At 44.4% G+C, this 20,335-nt stretch overlaps 1 protein-coding gene across 4 annotated transcripts in view; it reads right to left on the reverse strand.

Annotated features, from left to right (window-relative positions):
• The window catches only part of ATRIP (ATR interacting protein), a 105,618-nt gene that overhangs the window by 12,383 nt on the left and 72,900 nt on the right, over window positions 1-20,335 (reverse strand). For 3 of the 4 annotated variants that reach the window (XM_068251985.1, XM_068251983.1, XM_068251986.1), the window contains exon 12: window positions 17,435-17,521. In XM_068251985.1, coding sequence (XP_068108086.1) covers window positions 17,435-17,521 — 87 coding nt within the window. Of the gene's footprint in view, window positions 1-9,772; window positions 9,888-17,434; window positions 17,522-20,335 lie in introns of all 4 variants that reach the window. The other variant, XR_011023812.1, reaches the window with a different exon arrangement.

A 20,335-nucleotide genomic window follows, 5' to 3' on the forward strand; every position in this document is an offset into this window, starting at 1 on the left:
ACAGTCAAAAAAGTCCTGGATGCGAACGATCTCGCATCCAGGAACTAAAAGAAAACTGAGAAGTTATCTGGGGGCAGAAATACAGCGCTCTCTCAATAGAAAGCGTTGGTTTTTCTGCAGGGGAAGTTAGATCGGTGAGTGGGAATTATATTCCCATTCACTGATGGGGGGGGGGGGGGGCTAGCGGCGGGCGAGGGGGGGAGCGCACCCGATTGCGCGCACCACGCGGCGGCAGCAGAGCCTATCTGGACGAACTTACTCGTCCAGATAGGCCGAACTGGTTAAACACAGATTAGCAAATATGGGAGCCGCCAACACCCCCATTGCTGTTACCAAGATTGGCTGATATCACTCAGTCCTGCACCTAAATGTGTTGTGGCAAAGTATGTGTCAGCCAGAGATGGTGCATGCAATAGGAATAATTCTGGTTTACACACAAACTAAAAAAAAAAAAAAAAAAACTAAAAAAAAAAAAAAAAAAAAAAAAGTACTCAACCCTTTAGCAGCCAAATAAAAGTAAAACTTTATTTAGCTGCAGGACCAAATTTTTCATGCAGCCGGGGAAGTGTGCCTTCCCCAGTTTGGCAGGGTATGCAGCGGCAGAGTAGAGTGGGCGGCAGAGAGCTCTCATACAGTACTTAACTGTCCAGAAAGCAGCATCGGCGGCTTCTTCCTCCACCGCGACGATGTACTCCCAACATGTCTTCTCAGTTCCTGTCACATGATATAACATGTGATCAGGATCCAGGAGACCATGTCCCCATTACAGTGCCACCTGGTGGTGGAAGAGGAGTGATGGAGGAGTTTCTTCCATCACCAGGAGGAGCTGTAATGCTGACATGGTCTCCTGTATCCCGATCACGTCATATCATGTGATCGGAATCCAGAAGACCCGCCGGAAGTTAAGAGCCGCCGGTGGAGGAAGAGAAGAAGCCATCCGGGGCAGGTAACTATAATGTCTTACTGCCCCCCAATCTCTGGCTGCACACTTGGCAGCCCAAGGTGATATACTGACAGAGGCTGTCACTGCAACAGCAGCTTTCAAACAAAGCATTTCGTTTCAAGCTGGCATTCAGTTAAGGGCCCTTTCACACTGAGGCGGTACGGTATTTTTACCACACCCCACCGCCGGGCAATGAAAGTCTATGGAGACTTTCATACTTCCACAGTTTGGAGCGACAAGTGACGTTTTCGCCAGATCCCCGACGCAGGTCCAAAACTGCATTACCGCGCAGCTTCTGTGGCTACCTGCATCGGGCCATAAGTCATGTTAGTCTATGGCGACGCAGGGATTTTAAAATCATTACCGACGCGACGTTGCAGCACGCATGCGCGGAAGCGTATTTTTACAGTACACTTCCCTATAACCCGAAGCAGGAAGTGACCACAAGCCCACGTCACTTCCTGCTTGGCTGGTGGCCAGACAGGAACACCATGTACTAACACTGTGTTCCCTGAAGGCCTGTTTCTGGCGGAGCCATGCGGCAGAAGCAACGCACCGCATCACTAATACTGGTTTAGTGTGAAACCAGCCTAAGGCAAAGCTCTGGAGCACTCACAGCCTTCCTGGTACTCGTTCCGTGGCCTTGTTTTAACCACTTCCCTACCCTGGTCATTTTTACAGTACAGCTCACCTCTGATTACTTTGGCAATAACTTTATCAATAATTATCACAACTAAATGATCTATTTTTTTTTTTTGGCTGATATTTGTTTTTTGTAATTAAGTTATTTTCTATGCATTTTAACCAGTTCAGCACCGCATTGCCGAAAATCTCATGCATTCGAGCAACGTCCATCTCCCATTCATTCGCCTATAACTTTATTGCTACTTATCACAATGAATTGATCTATATCTTGTTTTTTCCGTCACTAATTAGGCTTTCTTTGGGTAGTACATTTTGCTAAGATTTATTTTTTTCTAAATCCATTTTAACAGGAAGATTAAGAAAGAAATGAAAAAAAATTCATTATTTCTCAGTTTTTGGCCATTATAGTTTGAAATTAATATACCCTACCGTAATTAAAACCCATGCATTTTATTTGCCCATCTGTCCCGGTTATTACACCGTTTAAACGATGTCCCTATCACAATTTATGGTGCCGATATTTCATTTAGAAATAAAGGTGCATTTTTTCAATTTGCGTCCATCACTATTTAGAAGCTTATAATTTTAGATAATATAATAACATACTTTCTTGACATGCATATTTAAAAAGTTCAGACCCTTGGGTAACTATTTATGTGTTTTTTTTTTTTATTGTATTTTTTTAATAAAAAAAGTGTATGTGGGTAATTTTTGGTGTGGGAGGGAAACTGCTAATTTTAAATGTAAAATATTTTTATTAAAAATGTATGTTGGTGCATGTTACTATTTGGCCACAAGATGGCCACAGTGAAAAAAGTCCTGGATGCGAACGATCTCGCATCCAGGAACTTAAATGCAGGGGAGACGTTTCCTGGGGGCAGAAATACCACGCTCTCTGGATAGAAAGCGTCGGTATTTCTGCGGGGAAGTTAGATCGGTGAATGGGAATTATATTCCCATTCACTGATCGGGGGGCTAGCGGCGGGTGCGCGCGCGGGCGCGCGCACCACGCAGGTAAAGCAGCAGTGCCTTTCTGGACGAAAAAGCTCGTCCAGAAAGGCCGAACTGGTTAAAAAGAAAATAATAAAAAAAAAGTGAAAAAAATACACAATCTAACCACTTTCATACATTGCAGCTTTAGGACTCTTTCACAGCGGGACGTTAAAGTCGCACGTTAGAAAATGTTCCAACGCAGACTAACGCACATCAATACAAAGTCTGTGTGACATTCACAGTGCACACGCTGCGTTGTGTGTAACGTGTAGCAATATTTAGAAAGTGCTGCATGCTGTGCGTTTAGCAATACATTTGCTGCGTTGTGTGTTGCACATGCTCAGTAATGGTTTAAAAATTGCAACTCGTGGCTGTTTTCGTTCCATGAGTATGCAATGAAAACGGCGCACCAAGAGACACATAACAATGCAAAATAACGTCCAATTTTATAACCTACATGCGCTGCATTAGGGGCACGTTGTGCGACACGCAACGTCCCACTGTGAAAGAGCCCTTAAAGCGGAATATAACCCTGCATTTCAACTTTGCTCTAAAATATTATTTACAGCATATTATATGCAAAAAGCATTTTTTTTTTACTAGACCAGCATTGGAAGGGTTAAACACAGAGGTTTAAAGTTCCGTGGAGAGAAATGCAGAAGTTCAGATTGCTACATTCTATTTAGTTATATGTATCTATTGATAAATGTTACACACTCTTTGGCTGTCCTCCAAGCTCCTTCTCAGTCAGAGAGATGAGTCACATTCAACACTTAAGGTGCGTACACACATGCGACTATAGTCGTTTGTAACGATCGTTCCCCGATCTTTACCAACGACGATCGTTACAAAAAACGAACCACCGACTATTAAGGCAAACGACGAACGAGCCAAATCGCTACAAAAGAAAGTTCTGTCTCGGCGGATTTTAACCAACGACGATCGTTTGCAAAAGTAGTACATCGTTGGAAACGATCGTTCGTACTAGGCTTGACATGCGCATTTCACTATTTCTCCATGGAACTTCTCATTTTTATGCGCAGGCGCAATAGTTGCTTTCTGTGATGTAACGTTCGTTCTAACGATCAGATCGTTACACACATTTTAAAACTACCTTTACTTAGGTCGTTCTTTCATCAATTAAAAGTTCGTTCGTCGTTCTTAACGAACGATCGTTGTCGCATGTGTGTACGTAGCATTAGATACATTTATGTAAACAAAATGTATCTATTTCAGCTTCCGATGCGTCTGCAGAAATCTCCAGGAACTTTAAAGCCCTGTGTAACCCTTCCAATGCTGGTCTAGTAAAAAAAAAATGCTGGTTGCATATAATATACTGTAAATAATGTTTTAGAGCAAAGTTGAAATGCAGGGTTATATTCCGCTTTAATGTAAACAGTTCTATTGTACATTAACCACTTCAGGATCACAGTTTTTTTCCCTTAAAAACCAAAACAACTTTCACATTTCAGCACTCCTCCCATTCATTCAGCGATAACTTTGTTACTTATCACACTGAAATGATCTATTGTTTTTTGTGCCACAAATTAGGCTTTCTTTGGGTGGTAGTTTTTGCTATGAATTATTTTATATGCATTGTAAAGAGAATAAGGGAAAACAGAAAAAAAAATGATTTCTCAGTTTTCAGCAGTTATAGTTTTAAAATAAAACGTGCTTGGGGGCGCATGCGCGGCGTCGGCGTGATCGGATGTAGGTCAGCCGAGCTCCGTGCCTGAGTGAGTGATAAGAGGCTATCTATAGCATTCCAGACCCCACGAACAGGCTCAGCTTACTGAGGTGGCTCCCGGGACATGTCCACGAGGAGACGGACCAAGAAAGGGAAAGAAAAGAAGGTCAAGGAGGGCACGATCCCCGAACTGTTTGCGCGCAGCTCTGAAGGCCTCAGCCCTAAGATGGCCGCCGCCACGACGGACAAGACGCCCAGCCCGTCAACAGAGTCTTCTCCTCAATCCAGCAGAAGTTCCCCAGGCAGCGTCACGCCTCCGAAACAAGACAACTCAGCTCTACTGAACTCCATACACAAAATGCTCAAGAAGGAGCTGGACAATGCAGTCACGAGCATTAATACCAACCTGCGTGACCTGGGTGAGCGAGTGCACGTGGTCGAACAGCGGCTGGACTCCTTTGCGGACGCCTTAGCTGAGGACAAGAAGCGCCTAGATGCACACGAGCAAAGAATCGAGGCTCTAGAAGCCAGGCTAGAGGACCAGGAAAATCGAGCCCGCCGATCCAACATTAGAATACGGGGCCTGCCTGAGTCCCTCTCAGATGTCCGCGCAGTGGCCACAAACCTATTCTCTGCAATCCTGCCGCAGCTAGATCCACCACTGCTGCGCTTGGACAGAATCCATCGAGCCCTGGGAAGACCACGGAATCCGGATTTACCCCGAGACGTAATTCTCAAGTTTCACTACCACGAAACGAAAGAGCAGATAATGGCGGCCGCGCGAAATCTAACTGCATTACCAGGGGTCCCTACGTCTGTGCAACTTTATGCGGACCTCTCACCGCTAACTCTACAAAAACGGCGATCGTTCCGGCCGGTGACGCAGGCCCTGCTAACAGAAGATATACGCTACAAATGGGGCTTTCCGTGCTCCCTAATTTTTACCTTACAGGGGACAATCCACCGTGTCACCACAATGGAGGAAGGCAAGCGCATCTTAGCAGCGGCGAACATCTCCGTGACTCTGCCTCAAGCCTCGGATACCCCTAGAGTACAACGCCCTGAACGTACATGGCAGTCATCCGGACGGAGGTCGAACTCTGCTCCTAGATCACCAGCTTCTTCCCCAAGATAAGTGTAATCTACCTAACTCTCAACTTGTCTTTACTCTTACCTTACCTTAGACATCAATGATGTCCCTTTATACTGCCACTACTATGTTGGCCCTGAAGGCTGGCGCCTGAGATATTTAGACCCCCTGAATGACATCCCTACAACCTTTCAGCTTGCCACCTTATGGCATGGCGAACTTTTGCAAACACTATGCCTACATACCACCCACCGTGCCCAAGGAAGACACCTAGCGCCAGAATATTTAACTATGAACTATGGGCGTCATTTAGGCCTTCAACGCTAACAATTTCATATGCTCGGGACGAAACTTCTACCCTGATAGCCGGCCTACCCTGGCATGAGAGGACTCTGGTGACCACATATACAAGATACCGTCACATGTGGCATTATGCTATATACGCTCCAGGAATTGCAGGCACCCCCTGCGCGGTAGGCCTCTGCTGGAGGGCCCCCGATACCACTTGATAACAAACAACTGCTCTCTGAAACATAACTTCCTGCTTGGACGGTGTCACCCTGCTTACATAGCTAATGTCAGTATATGATTTACACTAAACCATAAATGATAAAAGCTCCCTATGGAGGCCCCTCAAACTCTAGCTGGGGTTGCCCGATGTGGGGACTGGCTGGCTGCTGCGGCCGGGGTGTTGATATTGACGCCTGGACGCAGGAGCTGGCTCACTCTCTCCCCCCTGGGCCCCCCTGCTTCTGTGAAGACGGGTCTGGACAGTACAAACAGAGGGTAAATTCCCTCGTAACCATCTTATCTGGTCTCCCCTCACTCAGGTTAAATATGTTGTTTCCCCTCGACTCTAGGCAGATGCTGGGGAGGACTCGTAAGTTCTCCTTTGCTGCCTTCCTGATAATATGTGTTGTTATCTTAAGGTTCAGGGACTTGCTGGGTTGCAAGTCGCCTGCTGTTCATTTAAAGTTGGTTAATGTTTTAATTTCATTGTTGGTCACCTGCCCTGACAGAAAAATCCACATCCCTAATACTCTAGGCTGCATTAATAATTACCTTTCAATTAAACCTCATGGAATCCCTGAAATTGATATCTCTTAATGTAAGGGGTTTTAACGCCCCAGTGAAGAGGAGAAAGGCATTCTTAGAAATAGAAAAGCATAAACCAGACATTATTTGTCTGCAGGAGACACATTTTTCTGTGTCCTCCTGTCCCACCTTTTTTCACAAACACTTTACTACTGTGCTTCATGCCAGAACTAATAAAAAACACAGAGGTGTATCGGTATTAATAAGAAATACATTACCCATAGAAATATCCTCTGTTGACCTAGACCCAGAAGGATGTTACATAATCTTAAAAGGTTCACTCTACGATAAGCTGCTATATCTAATCAACTGCTATGCCCCTCCTGATAAAGCGCTACAGGTCTTCACAGAGATCCAGAGCAACCTTGAGATAGGGCCTAACACAATGTTTATATGGTGTGGCGATTTCAATCTGACCATGCATGAGAGGCTTGATAAATACAGACTGTCACCAGATAAATTAACTAAAGCCCAACGTTCTCAGCTATCCCTAATGATTGAAGATAACTTCTTAGTAGATGTCTGGAGGGAACTTTACGGTGAAAAGAGAGGATATACCCATTTTTCTAGTGCACATGGAACCTATGCGAAAATCGACCATGTTCTAGTTACATCCTCACTTACACCATCCTTACGCTATCTAAGACATATTCCGGTTACTTTCTCGGATCATGACCTCCTGCTCCTTAGTGTAGACCTTCACACACAGACATATTCGCGCCCACATTGGCGCTTAAACGAATCCCTGGTTATTAATCAGTCCACCAGAGCCCAGATCTCTGATTTCCTTGAGGAATACTTTGACTTAAATGATGTAAACAATATATCACCAGTTACTCTGTGGATGGCGCATAAGGCAGCTGTTAGGGGGTTCCTGATTAAAACCGCCTCTCGGGTCAAGAAGCGTTCTCTGGAACAGTTTGATAACTTGCACTTTAAGCTACTTAGACTTCAGCGCATCCATCAGCAAGAACCAACCCTCTATCTCCTCAAACAAATAAAGGATACACGAGCACAACTAGATGTCATTTTAGCAAAATCTACGGAAAGAGCCCTTAGACTAACCAAAGCTAGCTACTACAGATATGCAAACAAGCCAGACTCCTGGCTGGCCACCAAACTCCGAAACCAAAAAAAATTTAACACTATTAATAAGATCCGCATGACTAATGGTCGAGTTACTAGTAACCCAGAAGAAATATATCAAGCCTTTCATGCATACTACTCTAATTTATATTCAGCCCATCCATCCCCTGCTCAGGTAAATGTCCCTGAATTCCTAGCAACCCTCAACCTACCCAAACTAACCACTAAAGCAGTCCAAGAAATTAACAAAAAATTTACTGATGAAGAAATTGATGATGTCATAAAAAAAAACGAAACTCCATAAGGCCCCAGGCCCAGACGGCCTAAGCTCTATTTACTATAAAAAGTTCTCTGCCACACTAACCCCCTATCTTGTCAAATGTTTCAACAACTTAAGAACTAAACCCCTGACCTTTCCAGAATTTCTAGACTCTCATATAACCACTGTCCCCAAACCTGATCGTGACAAGCTTAGCACCAAAAACTATAGGCCCATTGCCTTGCTGAATCAGGACTATAAAATATTAACAAATATACTAGCTATCCGTATCAATAAAGTCCTACCGGCTTTGATAAACAGGGATCAGGTAGGGTTTGTACCATTCAGACAAGCGGCGGATAATATCCGCAAAACTATTAACATACTCCACCATGCAAAGGTTTCTGGGTCACAGGTGGTGTCGTTGGCCTTGGACATTGAAAAGGCCTTCGACACCATCTCCTGGAACTATATGCTTGAAGTGATGCATCATGTTGGTCTTAAGGGGGCATTTACTCATATCATTCGCCAGCTATACTCTTCACCTAGAGCCTATCTCAAGTTACCTGGGAGTACCAAAAGCCCTATACTAATACAAAGAGGCACACGCCAAGGGTGCCCATTGTCACCAGCAATCTTTGCACTAATCATGGAACCCCTTGCGAACTCTATTCGTTTAAACCCAGATATCCAGGGATATCGGATTGGTGACCGAGAATACAAATTAAGCTTATTTGCGGACGATGTGCTTTTGACACTGACTAACCCTGTGATATCTATCCCTAACCTGTTGAAACCCCTAAATGTTTTGAGGGTGTCTCAGGTCTCAAGCTCAACCTCTCCAAATCAGAAGCAATGTTTAGTAATTTCCCAAAAGGAATGGGCAAATACATTAGTGGTATTTTTAATTTTAAACACCAGCCGCATTACCTTAAATATCTGGGCATTAAAATAACGGTAGACCCCTCACAACTCCATCATTGGAACTATACCCCTCTTTATAAAGCCCTTTCGAAGTTAATTCAATCTTGGATGAATTATAACATCTCTTGGGCAGGTAGAATCTCTGCAATCAAAATGACCCTACTGCCTAAAATACTGTACTACTTTCGCACCCTCCCTATATCCGTAACTAAGAAAGAACTAGAACCCCTACAGAAACAAATTTTCCAGTTTATCTGGGCTGAGAAAAGGCCCAGAATAACTAGGACCACCATGATGAATCATAAAAAGGAAGGGGGTCTCTCCGTACCAAACCTATTCAAATATTACCAGGCCTCCCAGCTGGCTTTTATCCCAACAGTCTACTCGGGGCCACATACACCGTTATGGGTCAAACTGGAAAATGATTGTATGGATCCCTTAACATGGAAAGGTATTTTATGGGCTAAAAAATGGAATAATTCTGCAATCCAGCAGACCTCGCCTTTCTCTTACCATACCATAACCATCTGGAAAAGGGTAAGATTTAAGCACCACTTGCAGTCTGATCCCTCCCAGCTGATTGAGATACTGCATAATCCTGAATTCCCTGAGGGGCTAAAAAGCCCTAACTTTAAATGGTGGACTAATAATAATATCTGCTCTATAAAACACCTACTTCATAGAAGTAAGATCCCCTCTAAACAGACTATGATGTCAGACTTAGCAATTCCACCGTCAGAACTTTTTCGAATGCTCCAATTGCATCACTATTTGACTTCAATAGCTAAAGTAGGCCAAAGTGTTCCTCTAACAACGCTTGAATCTATCTGTACGTCAGACCCATTACGCAAGGGCATACTATCTCTACTATATTCCACATTGAATGCTAGGCCTCAGGATGTTAAGTGTTCCTTTCAGCTGGCCTGGGAGAAAGACCTGCAGAAAAATCTGGATAGCAATGATTGGGATCAATGTTTCGACACACTTTCTAAAGGCAGCCTTTATGTAACTGATATGGAAGTTTCACTTCGACTTCTCCACAGGACTTACCTGGTTCCTGAAAGACTGCACCGCATCTTTGCAGATCAATCTAATCTCTGTTTCAGGGGATGTCCAGATGTAGGTTCACTGTATCACACGTGGTGGGTTTGCCCAGAGGTTGCCTCTATTTGGCGAAAGATTATTCAGAAACTTAAAAATATTTTATTAATTCATTTAGAGCTAAATCCTGCTACATGCCTGCTAGGTTTACAACCTGAGCATGTTACGTTTGCACAGCACAAACTTATTCAGTTTGCTCTAAACGCAACCAAAACATATATAGCCTCGCAGTGGCGTCAACCTAAATTATTTTTCACAAGGGTACTACACCGAATACATATCAAAATGCTTAATGAAAAAATTAAGGCAAACCTACTGGACAGAACTGACCACTTTGAAAGAATCTGGCTCCCCTGGATACAGAATGGGTCCTCCCCAGGAGTAAGAAGCCAACTGGGAGCCTTCTAGATACCTCTTTAGGCCTATCAGGCCTAACCAAGGCCCTGCATTAGAAGTGTATCCTTCTCTCCTCCTCCCCTCTCATAAATAACTAAGGATGCTGGGGTTCAGGTGACCAACAATTCCAACTCTGTATTAATTTTTTCTTTCTTTTTATTTTCTTGTGTTTTCATTCCCATTTTCGTTGTTCTTCATTTTTGTTTAATTGTTATACTATTAATACTAATTACAGGCTACCTACATCTAAGACCACATCTAGTCTGGATCTTAAGACAACCTTTGGGTAGCTCTAGAGACTGGCCTCTATTTCAAACATAAAGCACCAATTGCATACTGTAACCTGACAAAATGTATGTATCTGCAGTTTTTCTGTATTCAATTAATGATACTAACATGTGCCTATTGATTGTTTCTTCTTAATAACTGCATGTAAACTCCTTTCTATGGCTACCTAATAAAAAAGTCTTTGAAACTAAAATAAAACGTGCTTCGATACATAAAAGCCACACATTTTATTTGCCCATTTGCAGAGGCGTAGCTAGGGTTTCCAGCGCCCGGGGACAAAGACTATTAATGCGCCCTGTAAGGTCAAAAAAGGGGCGTGGGCATGGTAATGGGTGGGGACAAATATACATGACCTTAGCAGTGGTGTAAAAGGTCTGGCAGGGAAGTTTGAGCTCTGCCATAGTTTTTCCCCCCAAAATACATGTAATCTGACAGCATTTCACCAAAAATACATGTAATTTGGCAGAGGTTCCTCCAAAATACAGATATTTGACAATAGTTGCCCAAAAATAGACACAATCTGGCAGCAGTGGTTCCCCCAACATACATATAATCTGGCAGCTGTTCCCCAAAATACACTTAATCTGGCAGCAGCGGTTCCCCAAAAATACAGTTCATCTGGCAGCAGTTTCCCCAAAATAGGTGCCCCCAGTATAGGTAACCAGGTCTTTAGGTGTCCCCAGTGGTAGTAACCAGGTAAATAAATAAAAAAAAAAAACACAGGTCACAGCTGGGCGCCCCTAGGGACCCAGCGCCCGGGGGCACTTGTCCTACCCCGCCCACCCCTAGCTACGCCCCTGCCCATTTGTCCCGGTTATTACAACGTTTAAATTGTGTCCCTAGTACAATGTATAGTGATAATATTTTATCTGGAAATAAAGGAGCATTTTTCCATTTAGGGATTTTTAATACTATTTCACTTATTACAAGACTTTTTTTTGCAAAATTAACAGTGATATACTCATGACATCCATATTAGAAAAGTCCCTAAGGTAACTTTATGTAAAAAAAAAATTTTTTTTTTTTTTTTTACCAAGTGTTTTATTTCTGTAACTGTGGGGCAAGGTTGGAAGGGGTTAAAAGTAATAAAATAAAAAACTTTCTATGTAAAACAGTATACTGGTATAATTAGGTGTATTTTTACTTTTTGACCACAAGATGGTGCTACTGAGACCGTGTTTCTGGGTCTGAGAGCTTGTGCGACTTTTGCAAGCTCTCGGAAGATACTGGAACGGTGATCAGGATTGAGAATAAAAAGATTCTCACATCCTGATCACAGATGGAGGGGGCTGCGACGGTGGAGGAACCGAAAATAGCGCGGGGATCGTAACGTGTCAGTACGCATATCTACCCCCCGATCCTAAAGTGGTTAAACCCACATTTAAATTTGTCTATTTGTTTTGATAATATATTAGATGCAACAAGTAATGTATATACAATCTGCTACTGTCTGCTCCTGGAATGTGTATTTTACACTTGTTTACTAATAAACTCAGCCATTTAATTCCCTGGGAGGAGGAGAGGGGTTTGCTGTCCTTACTTTACAACTCTGTAGTGATGTTATCAGGTCAGAGATAAGTAAACAGTGTTATCTAAGATTTTGTAAGGAGGAGAGTGCAGAGACTTGTTTTCACTTCATAGGGACAGGAAGTGGTTAACCGCTATCCCACGATGAAATTATTCAGCCATCAGGCCGAATACCTTCTCAGGCACCCTTCAAAAGTAACAGTGTTCCAGAGTACTACCAAAAACGAGCAGATCTGCACAGCGCACATGTGAGTCCAGACTCCAGCACACACACAGTACGGATGCACACGCATTACTCGGGGAATGCTTCTGAAGCCTTCCTAAGACACCAGAAGGTGTGAATATTGAATGGGGGACAGTGGCGGAATGAGGCAATGCAGGACTGGGAAGGCTTTAGACCAGTGATGGCTAACCTTGGCACTCCAGCTGTGACAAAACTACAAATCCCATCATGCCTCTGCCTCCCCGAGTTATGCTTAGAGCTGTCTGAGTATTGCAATGCCTCATGGGACTTGTAGTTCCACCACAGCTGGGGTGCCAAGGTTAGCCATCAATGCTCTATCGGATTCAGAGCCTTCCCTCTTAGGTGGGTATCCAAGTCTTGTTTTCCAGTTTGTTTTATCGGACCACTCCAGATAAAAAAAAAGTAAGCTGTTGAAATCTGACAACAGAACTGACAGCTTTTGGACTAGTCCATGACCTCATAGGGAATCTCCAGGGTTTCTTTGTTTTCAAAAACAATTACCTGAATGGCCAAAATAGTAAGATACCACACCCAGCCTCCCTACTCACTTGCATACTATTCTAGCATTAGACTTAGCAACTGCCTTTCAGGAAATGCTTTTGAAAACAAAGGAAACCCTGAGAATCTCCCAAGATGAGATGGACTAGTCCAAAACCTGTCATTTGTCAGATTTTAACTGCTTACGTTTTTTTGCTGGAGTGGTCCTTTAACCCCTCCAGGACCACAGGCGTTACCCACCCTAAAGACCAGGCCATTTTTTGTAAAATAGGCCACTGCAGCTTTAAGGCCAAAAGGCCAAGCTGCAGGGCCGCACAACACAGCACACAAGTGATCCCCCCCCCCCTTACCCACCAACAGAGCTCTCTGTTGGTGGGGTCTGACTGCTCCCCCAGTGTTTTGTTTTGTCTTTTGTAAGTATTTTTTATATTTATTTTTATAACCCTCCCTCCCCCCACCAGCCAATCACTGTGATTGGCTGTCATAGGCTTCAGACTGACAGCCGATCACCGCCGACACTCTAGAGTGCTGCTGTAGATCGCAGCGCTGTTCACCCTAATTAGACGGCAGTTTCACCATCTAAGTCTCAGAGCGGCGATCGCCACTGGGAGACTAAAGGCGGAGTGGAGCTCCGCCTACCAAGCGCAAACTCCTGCAAAACGAAGCCCCAGGACTTTACGCCGATTAGTGTTAGGCGGTCCTGGGGATGCCGCGGCGGCCACGCCCATCAGCGTGACGCGGTCGGCAAGCAGTTAATGCACACTGTATGCAGCTTTGCATCGAGCCAATCGAATGCACTTACTGCTGTTGATGTTGCTTGGCCCAATCCCAGGCTGAATACAAATTGCACTAAATGTAAATGCAAGGCTGAATTATTAACATTTCACTGAATCTTGAAAGCTGAGCACTGACACAAGTAGTCAATATGATCTTCTGCCTCATCAAATCCTGCTCTGCAATCTGCATGAATATGGAGAACATGCTGGCACGTGAAAATAAAAATATACAGATAGTCTCTGCACATGACCGGGTGTTTACAGTGAGCGCAGTGATCTCCCCCAGAGCTCTCACACCTGCTGCAGCACACAGAGATAAAGTCAGTGCAATTCCAAGAAAATATATAAATCTGTTGGGAGGAGACGTCTGTTTAACTTTCTCAAGGTTGTTACTCGGCCCTGATCAGCCTTTCCAGAGATCCAAGGCCACCGACTCTCCCAACAAAGAAGAGACAGGCTAGAAAGGCAATCCAACACCTCTTCAATAGGGTGGACAGCTAGGCAATGTGCATTATTTAAAATGTGTCAGCCTTTATATGTCTCTTACCTCCGGTTCCTTTTAAAGGACACCTGAAGTGAGAGGGGATATGGAGGCTGCCATATTTCCTTTTAAGCAATACCAGTTGCCTGGCAGTCCTGATGTTCTGACATACTTTCAGCCCTAGCCCCTGAACAAGCATGTGAGCATGTGACTGGATTAGCTGCATGCGTGTTTCAGTTGTGTGATTCAGACACTACTGCAGCCAAAGAGATCAGCAGGGCTGCCAGGCAACTGGTATTGTTTAAAAGGAAGTAAATATGGCAGCCTCCATATCCTCTTCAGTTCAGGTACCTTTAAAGGAAACCTGAAGCAAAATGCTGCCATATTATTTTCCTTTTAAACAATACTAGTTGCCTGGCAGTCCTGCATCAGTGGTGTTTGAATTACACCTGAAACAAGCATGCAGGTAATCTTGTCAGAAACACCTCATCTGCTGCATGCTTTTTCAGGGGCTATGGCTAAAAGTATTAAAGGCAGAGGATCAGCAGGACAGCCAGGCAATGTGCATTGTGTAACCACAGGCTATTTTACCATAACCGCCAACAGCTATTTTCACCTGTCCTCCCATTCATTTGGCCATAACTTTATCACAGCTTATCACACCTAGAAAATCTATAACTATATATATATATATATATATATATATATATATATATATATATATATATATATATATATATATATATATATATATATCTATATCTATATCTTTTATAGTTCTGTTTTTTTTCATCACAAATTAGGCTTTTGGCAAGCAATACTTGTTTTAGAATGACCTTATTTTCTATGCATTTCAAAGGGAAATGCACAATTTCTCTAATATATATATATATATATATATATATATATATATATATATATATATATATATATATATATATATATATATATATATATATATATATATATATATATATATATATATATATATATATATATATATATATATATATATATATATATATATATATATATATTTAACTTTAACTACTTAAGGATCTTACTGATCGAAATCTACGCCGTTTTGGTGGCTACCTGGCTCCCAGGGCGTAGATTTCAATCAACCGACGCTGCGGGCTCTCGCCGCTTTCGTTGCTCCCGACGATCTCGCCGCTGTCTCCCTACCGCAGCTCACTTGCTCTGCTGTTTCTATAACAGCAGAGCCCTGTGAGTGGGTCAGGAGCTGATTTCAATGGCTCCTGACCCTGTCTTTCAATGTAAGCCGCCCCCATTGATGCGCAGGGTCAGCAGCCAATGAAAGCAGCTCCTGACCGGCTCACAGGAACTCTGCTGTCATAGAGACGGCAGAGTGGGTGGCCCAGGTTCCCGACGTGTGGCGGTGACGGCAGGTATGTACGGCGATTCGTCATTCTGCCGTTTCTGGTACCAGCGGTCTCTGATCCTTAAGGGGGGAGAGACCGCTGGTACTTAAATGGTTACTTTTTGGCCACAAGATGGAGCCAGGAAGGGTTTTTTTTTTTTTTTGCTTCACTTTTATAAATGCGGCTCATGATTTAAAGCGGACCCAAACCAAACATTTTTTTAATTCTTAATATTTAGTTGCACCACTCTGACACATACAAAGATAAATAAACACTCCTTCAAACCTATGAGCATTTCAGTGCATGCTTTTCACCCTCTTCTTTGCATAACTAGGGTTATACAGGGCGGAGCAGTGCTTTTCAGCGCTACTAGATTTGGGCGCAGCCGGCGCCTCCATAGACTTCAATAGGAATCACTCCTATTATAGCGCTCAGTGAGTAACGTCGGCTCCTTCAGAAGATGGAGCCGAGGTTGCTTAAAAACATAATAATTCGGCCTCCAGCAATCGCTGGAAGCCGAATGATTTCATTCCCCCACTATCCATGTCGGCCTGGAGGGGGAATAGTAATTAACACGGCCCGGACTTGTGCAGAAGCAGGATCAGCCATATACCGGCTGTACCCTGCGCCCAAGTCTACCGGCGCCGATTTCAAATGTACTCTATACAGGTGGCAGCCATTAGCAATTCCTCCTTTGCTGGACACCATCTACTCCACCAGTTTGCCGGATTCTGTCCCGGCAATATGAAAGGAAGGGAGGGGTTCCTCCAATAAATGTAAAATATTTTATATTTGTCATCATGCAGCTGAAAAAAACGCGGCTATTATTATAATTTAGAAAATAGATTTTATTTCTGAAATCTTTTATTTTTAATTTGGGTCCACTTTAACACGTTCCTGTTCACCAACTGTTGCACTGTAACTCCCGCCGTGCACAAGCGCCAGGAGTGTGCGCAGCTACCGCTGATTAAGAGGGCGCACCAGTATATCCTCAAAGCATTAGCGGTGCTCAAAGTGGACATTTTTATGTGTCCAATTTGATATAATAGGTTAAAAGGAAATATAGCAGCCTCCATATCCCTGGATGGTTCTCGGGCCAGGAGGCCACATTGGGTTGCCTCTGAAGAGAATCTACTGTGTGTATGGTGGCCCACAATCCACCCCATTAAAGGGAACCTAAACTGAGAAGGAGATTTGTCTCTAATACTTTTAGCCACAGCCCCTCAACAAGCATGCAGATCAGGTGCTCTGACTGAAGTCAGACTGGATTAGCTGCATGCTTGTTTCAGGTATGATTCAGCCACTACTGCAGCCAAAGAGATCAGCAGGACTGCCAGGCAACTGGTTTTAAAAGGAAACATCCATATCCTTCTCAGTTAAGTTCCCTTTAAACCCGTGTGTGTGTGTGTGTGTGTGTGTGTGTGTGTGTGTGTGTGTGTCTGTGTGTGTCTGTGTGTGTGTGTGTGTGTGTGTGTGTGTGTGTGTGTGTGTGGTGTGTGTGGTGTGTGTGGTGTGTGTGGTGTGTGTGGTGTGTGTGGTGTGTGTGTGTGTGTGTGTGTGTGTGTGTGTGTGTGTGTGTGTGTGTGTGTGTGTGTGTGTGTGTGTGTGTGTGTGTGTGTGTGTGTGTGTGTGTGTGTGTGGTGTGTGTGTGTGTGTGTGTCAATTCTCTGGCACTGACAAAAAAATTGGTCTATCTCTTCTATCTCTTCAGATCCTGAGCCTATGAAATTCCATACCATTGGGCAGGGGACACAACCACACAAATCCTCTTATCCTTCCCTTGCCCACACAACTGCCCATCACATTGTTTACATGCACAGCCACACAGATCTTTGCCCCCTTTCCTGCAAAACCGCGGCCATCTGGACTGTGTTGTAACAAAAGCTGCTAGCGTTGTGGAAACAAACCAAAAAGAAAAGGCCATTTCAGCATTAACACAAAATCTGAGAAAGAAAAAACTACTACAGTTTATACAGAGCTTCAAATAACAGCATATAAAAGAGGATAAAGACAGATTACCTCTCTGTTACACTGACATGAAACTCCCGACTCGCTGGATGGTGAACTCCAACCCTGAGTATTCAGCTTGTTCAGCAGCCGAACCACCTGGGGAAAGTAATATATGAAGTAATGAGAGTCCATCAATCTACACATTTACTGTATATCTTAGTCATTGCACAAAGGAAAGAATTGTAAGAAATCTCACCTATAAGGAACACTGCATACTACGAAAAATATACATTTCTCAGAGTTCCACCCCTTATCACCTCCTCACTTATGAGCCTACAGGACTTCTCCAGAGTAGCCCCTACTCTATGAAACTCCCCCCCCCCCCCCCCCCCCATTAGTCCTGCCCTCACCTTCAACTCTATAAATCAGGCCTCAACCCTTATGCAGGCCATACATTAGCCGATCGATCGACCATCCAATACGATTATTATAATCGAAATAGGATGAAAATTGGTGCTGCCAAGTGCATGCCCGACCGACAAAGCGACCAATTTCGGGACAAAAATGGGCTGCACGGTCGGTCGCGCATGCTGGAAGATGTCGGGCCGAAGTTCGTTGTTCGGGTGTACGGTGGTACAGCGGCCGAATTGCAAATGAGCGACGAGACCCCCGCCGCTGCAATGTATAAATGTATGTAGTGTGTATTTAACCACTTAACGACCGCCTAACGCCCATAAGCGTCGGCGGGTCATAAGTGGCATAGCATGGAAACGGCCGCTCGAAAGAGCGGCCTTTCCATGCCAGTTCACGGAGGGTGTCTCCGTGAACAGCCGGAGAGCTGCCGATCGCGGCTCGCCGGCAAAATGTAAACACGCGGGGAAGAAATCCCTGCTGTTTACATCACACAGCAGCGCAGTGACGTAGATCGGCGATCGCCGGCATCTGATAGGCAGAAGCCCATCCTATCAGGCGCAGGACGGATATCCGTCCTGCGTCACTCAGAAGGTAAGGGAGAAGGAGGGAAAGCCGGGGAGGGCGGAAAGGGCTTTGAAGACCCCACCCCCGGAAAGTGCGGGTAGCCGGCGGCGATCAGACCCCCCCCAGCAGGACATCCCCCTAGTGGGGGAAAAAGGGGGGGGGTGGGGGGAGTCTGATCGCCCTGGCTATTTCCTGATCGGTGCTGCGGGCTGGAGAGTCCACGCAGCACCGATCAGAAGAAAATCCCCTGGTCCTTAAGTGGTTAATATACATTACCTGTCCAGTGTCAGCCTCCACGCGGTTTCCATCCATCTCGCCGGGTTCCGCATAGCGTGCCGCTAGCGTGTATGCGGCTGTTACTCGGCGAGATGGACGGACACCGTGCGGAAGCTGCTACAGGACAGGTAATGTATAAATGCACTACACTACATATATTTATACATTTTGGGGGCAGCGGCGGCTCAGCCGATTCCCTGATTATTTCATGCTGAAATCGGACGGGAATCAGCCTGTTTGTAGTGTATGGGAAGGTTCGATTAGAGATAAATTTGTCTCTTGGTCGAATCTGCCCATAATCTTCTAATGTATGGGCACCTTTAGACTGCCGTCGACATCCACAGGTGTTCTGTGTTTTCGCATCCAGACGCCACAGACATCTAAAGGCATTTTAGTACAAAACTATTTCTGCTTACAGTGGATTTCTATAAGCGTTTGTGTCCCCACTCCTGTGCCAAGGACGTCTGAAAGGCATAAAGAACTACGTTATGGCTCAGCGCCAAGTTACTTTACCTAAAATATGTAAATAAGTTGATGCAAAATTTTGCAAGTGTTACTGCAAATTTATTCAGCTTGAAAATGGACCATTGAAATTCTTCCACTGCAAGATTTGATAAGTCCATTGTTCAATAGATTTTTACAATAAACACAAATCTGTATCATATTAGTGTAATTCTCAAGCATCACAAATGTATTTACACCTCAACCACAATCGTACTGACTAAATGTGGACTTTGGGCAAGACATTTAATAAACAATACATACATAGCTGGCACTGGCGTATAGCTTTTTGAAGAAATAGTTGGCAGTCTAAGGGTTACAGACCCATCTGTTCCCCATGGCTTACCCACCATCTTCATAGCTCCACCCCCTCCCTTGGAGTTACACTCCTCCTCCCCTTATGTGTCCCTCTTCCCAGCCCATTTGGCAGGGCCCACCTCCCCATGTGCTCTTCTCCACCACCAAATCTCCTGCGCTGTATTGGACATGTTTGGTTTCAGGTACCTTTTACACTGGGAGGCTTTCTTTACGTAGTGTTACCATTTCAGCACTCAGGGTAAGAACAGCAATGAAGGTCCTATGGGGCCTAGTACACTTAGCCCGTCGTGCTGTGCCAGAAGTTTCCGATTGTCAGCCACCTCACTGCTAAGTCCACAGCGCGCTGCCGTGGGACTTCCATGCCGGTGGTATGCATGCAAGTCAATGGGTGACGAAGACATTTGTTGGTGGCGTCGGACAACGCAAAGATGACATGGTAGCTGGGAAGCCCAGCGACGTACTTACTCTCCAGGAGGGAGCAAGCATGTGCTTTGAGTAATTACGAGTGTTTAAGCACTCAAATTCGTGATTTAATTATCATCTGTATGCAGATGACACCCACACCCCTGACATATCCACCACTACCATGGACAAAGTCTCCTCCTGCCTATGTGCCATCTCCTCCTGGATCTCCACTAGGTTCCTGAAACTAAATCTAGACAAAACAGACTTTATGATCTTCCAACCCCGGCCATCCATGAACCTCCCAGATGTGCATGTCACTGTTAACCACACTACCATTCGCCCTACGTCTCAGGCCCACTGTCTGGGTGTCACCCTGGACTCCGCACTCTCCTTCACTCCCCACATCCAAAACCTCACAAATTCCTGCAACTTCCACCTTCGTAACATCTGCAAGATTCGCCCTTTCCTGACCTCTGCCACCACCAAACTCCT

The sequence above is a fragment of the Hyperolius riggenbachi genome, chromosome 9 (genome assembly GCF_040937935.1).
Source record: "Hyperolius riggenbachi isolate aHypRig1 chromosome 9, aHypRig1.pri, whole genome shotgun sequence".
NCBI lineage: Eukaryota > Metazoa > Chordata > Amphibia > Anura > Hyperoliidae > Hyperolius > Hyperolius riggenbachi.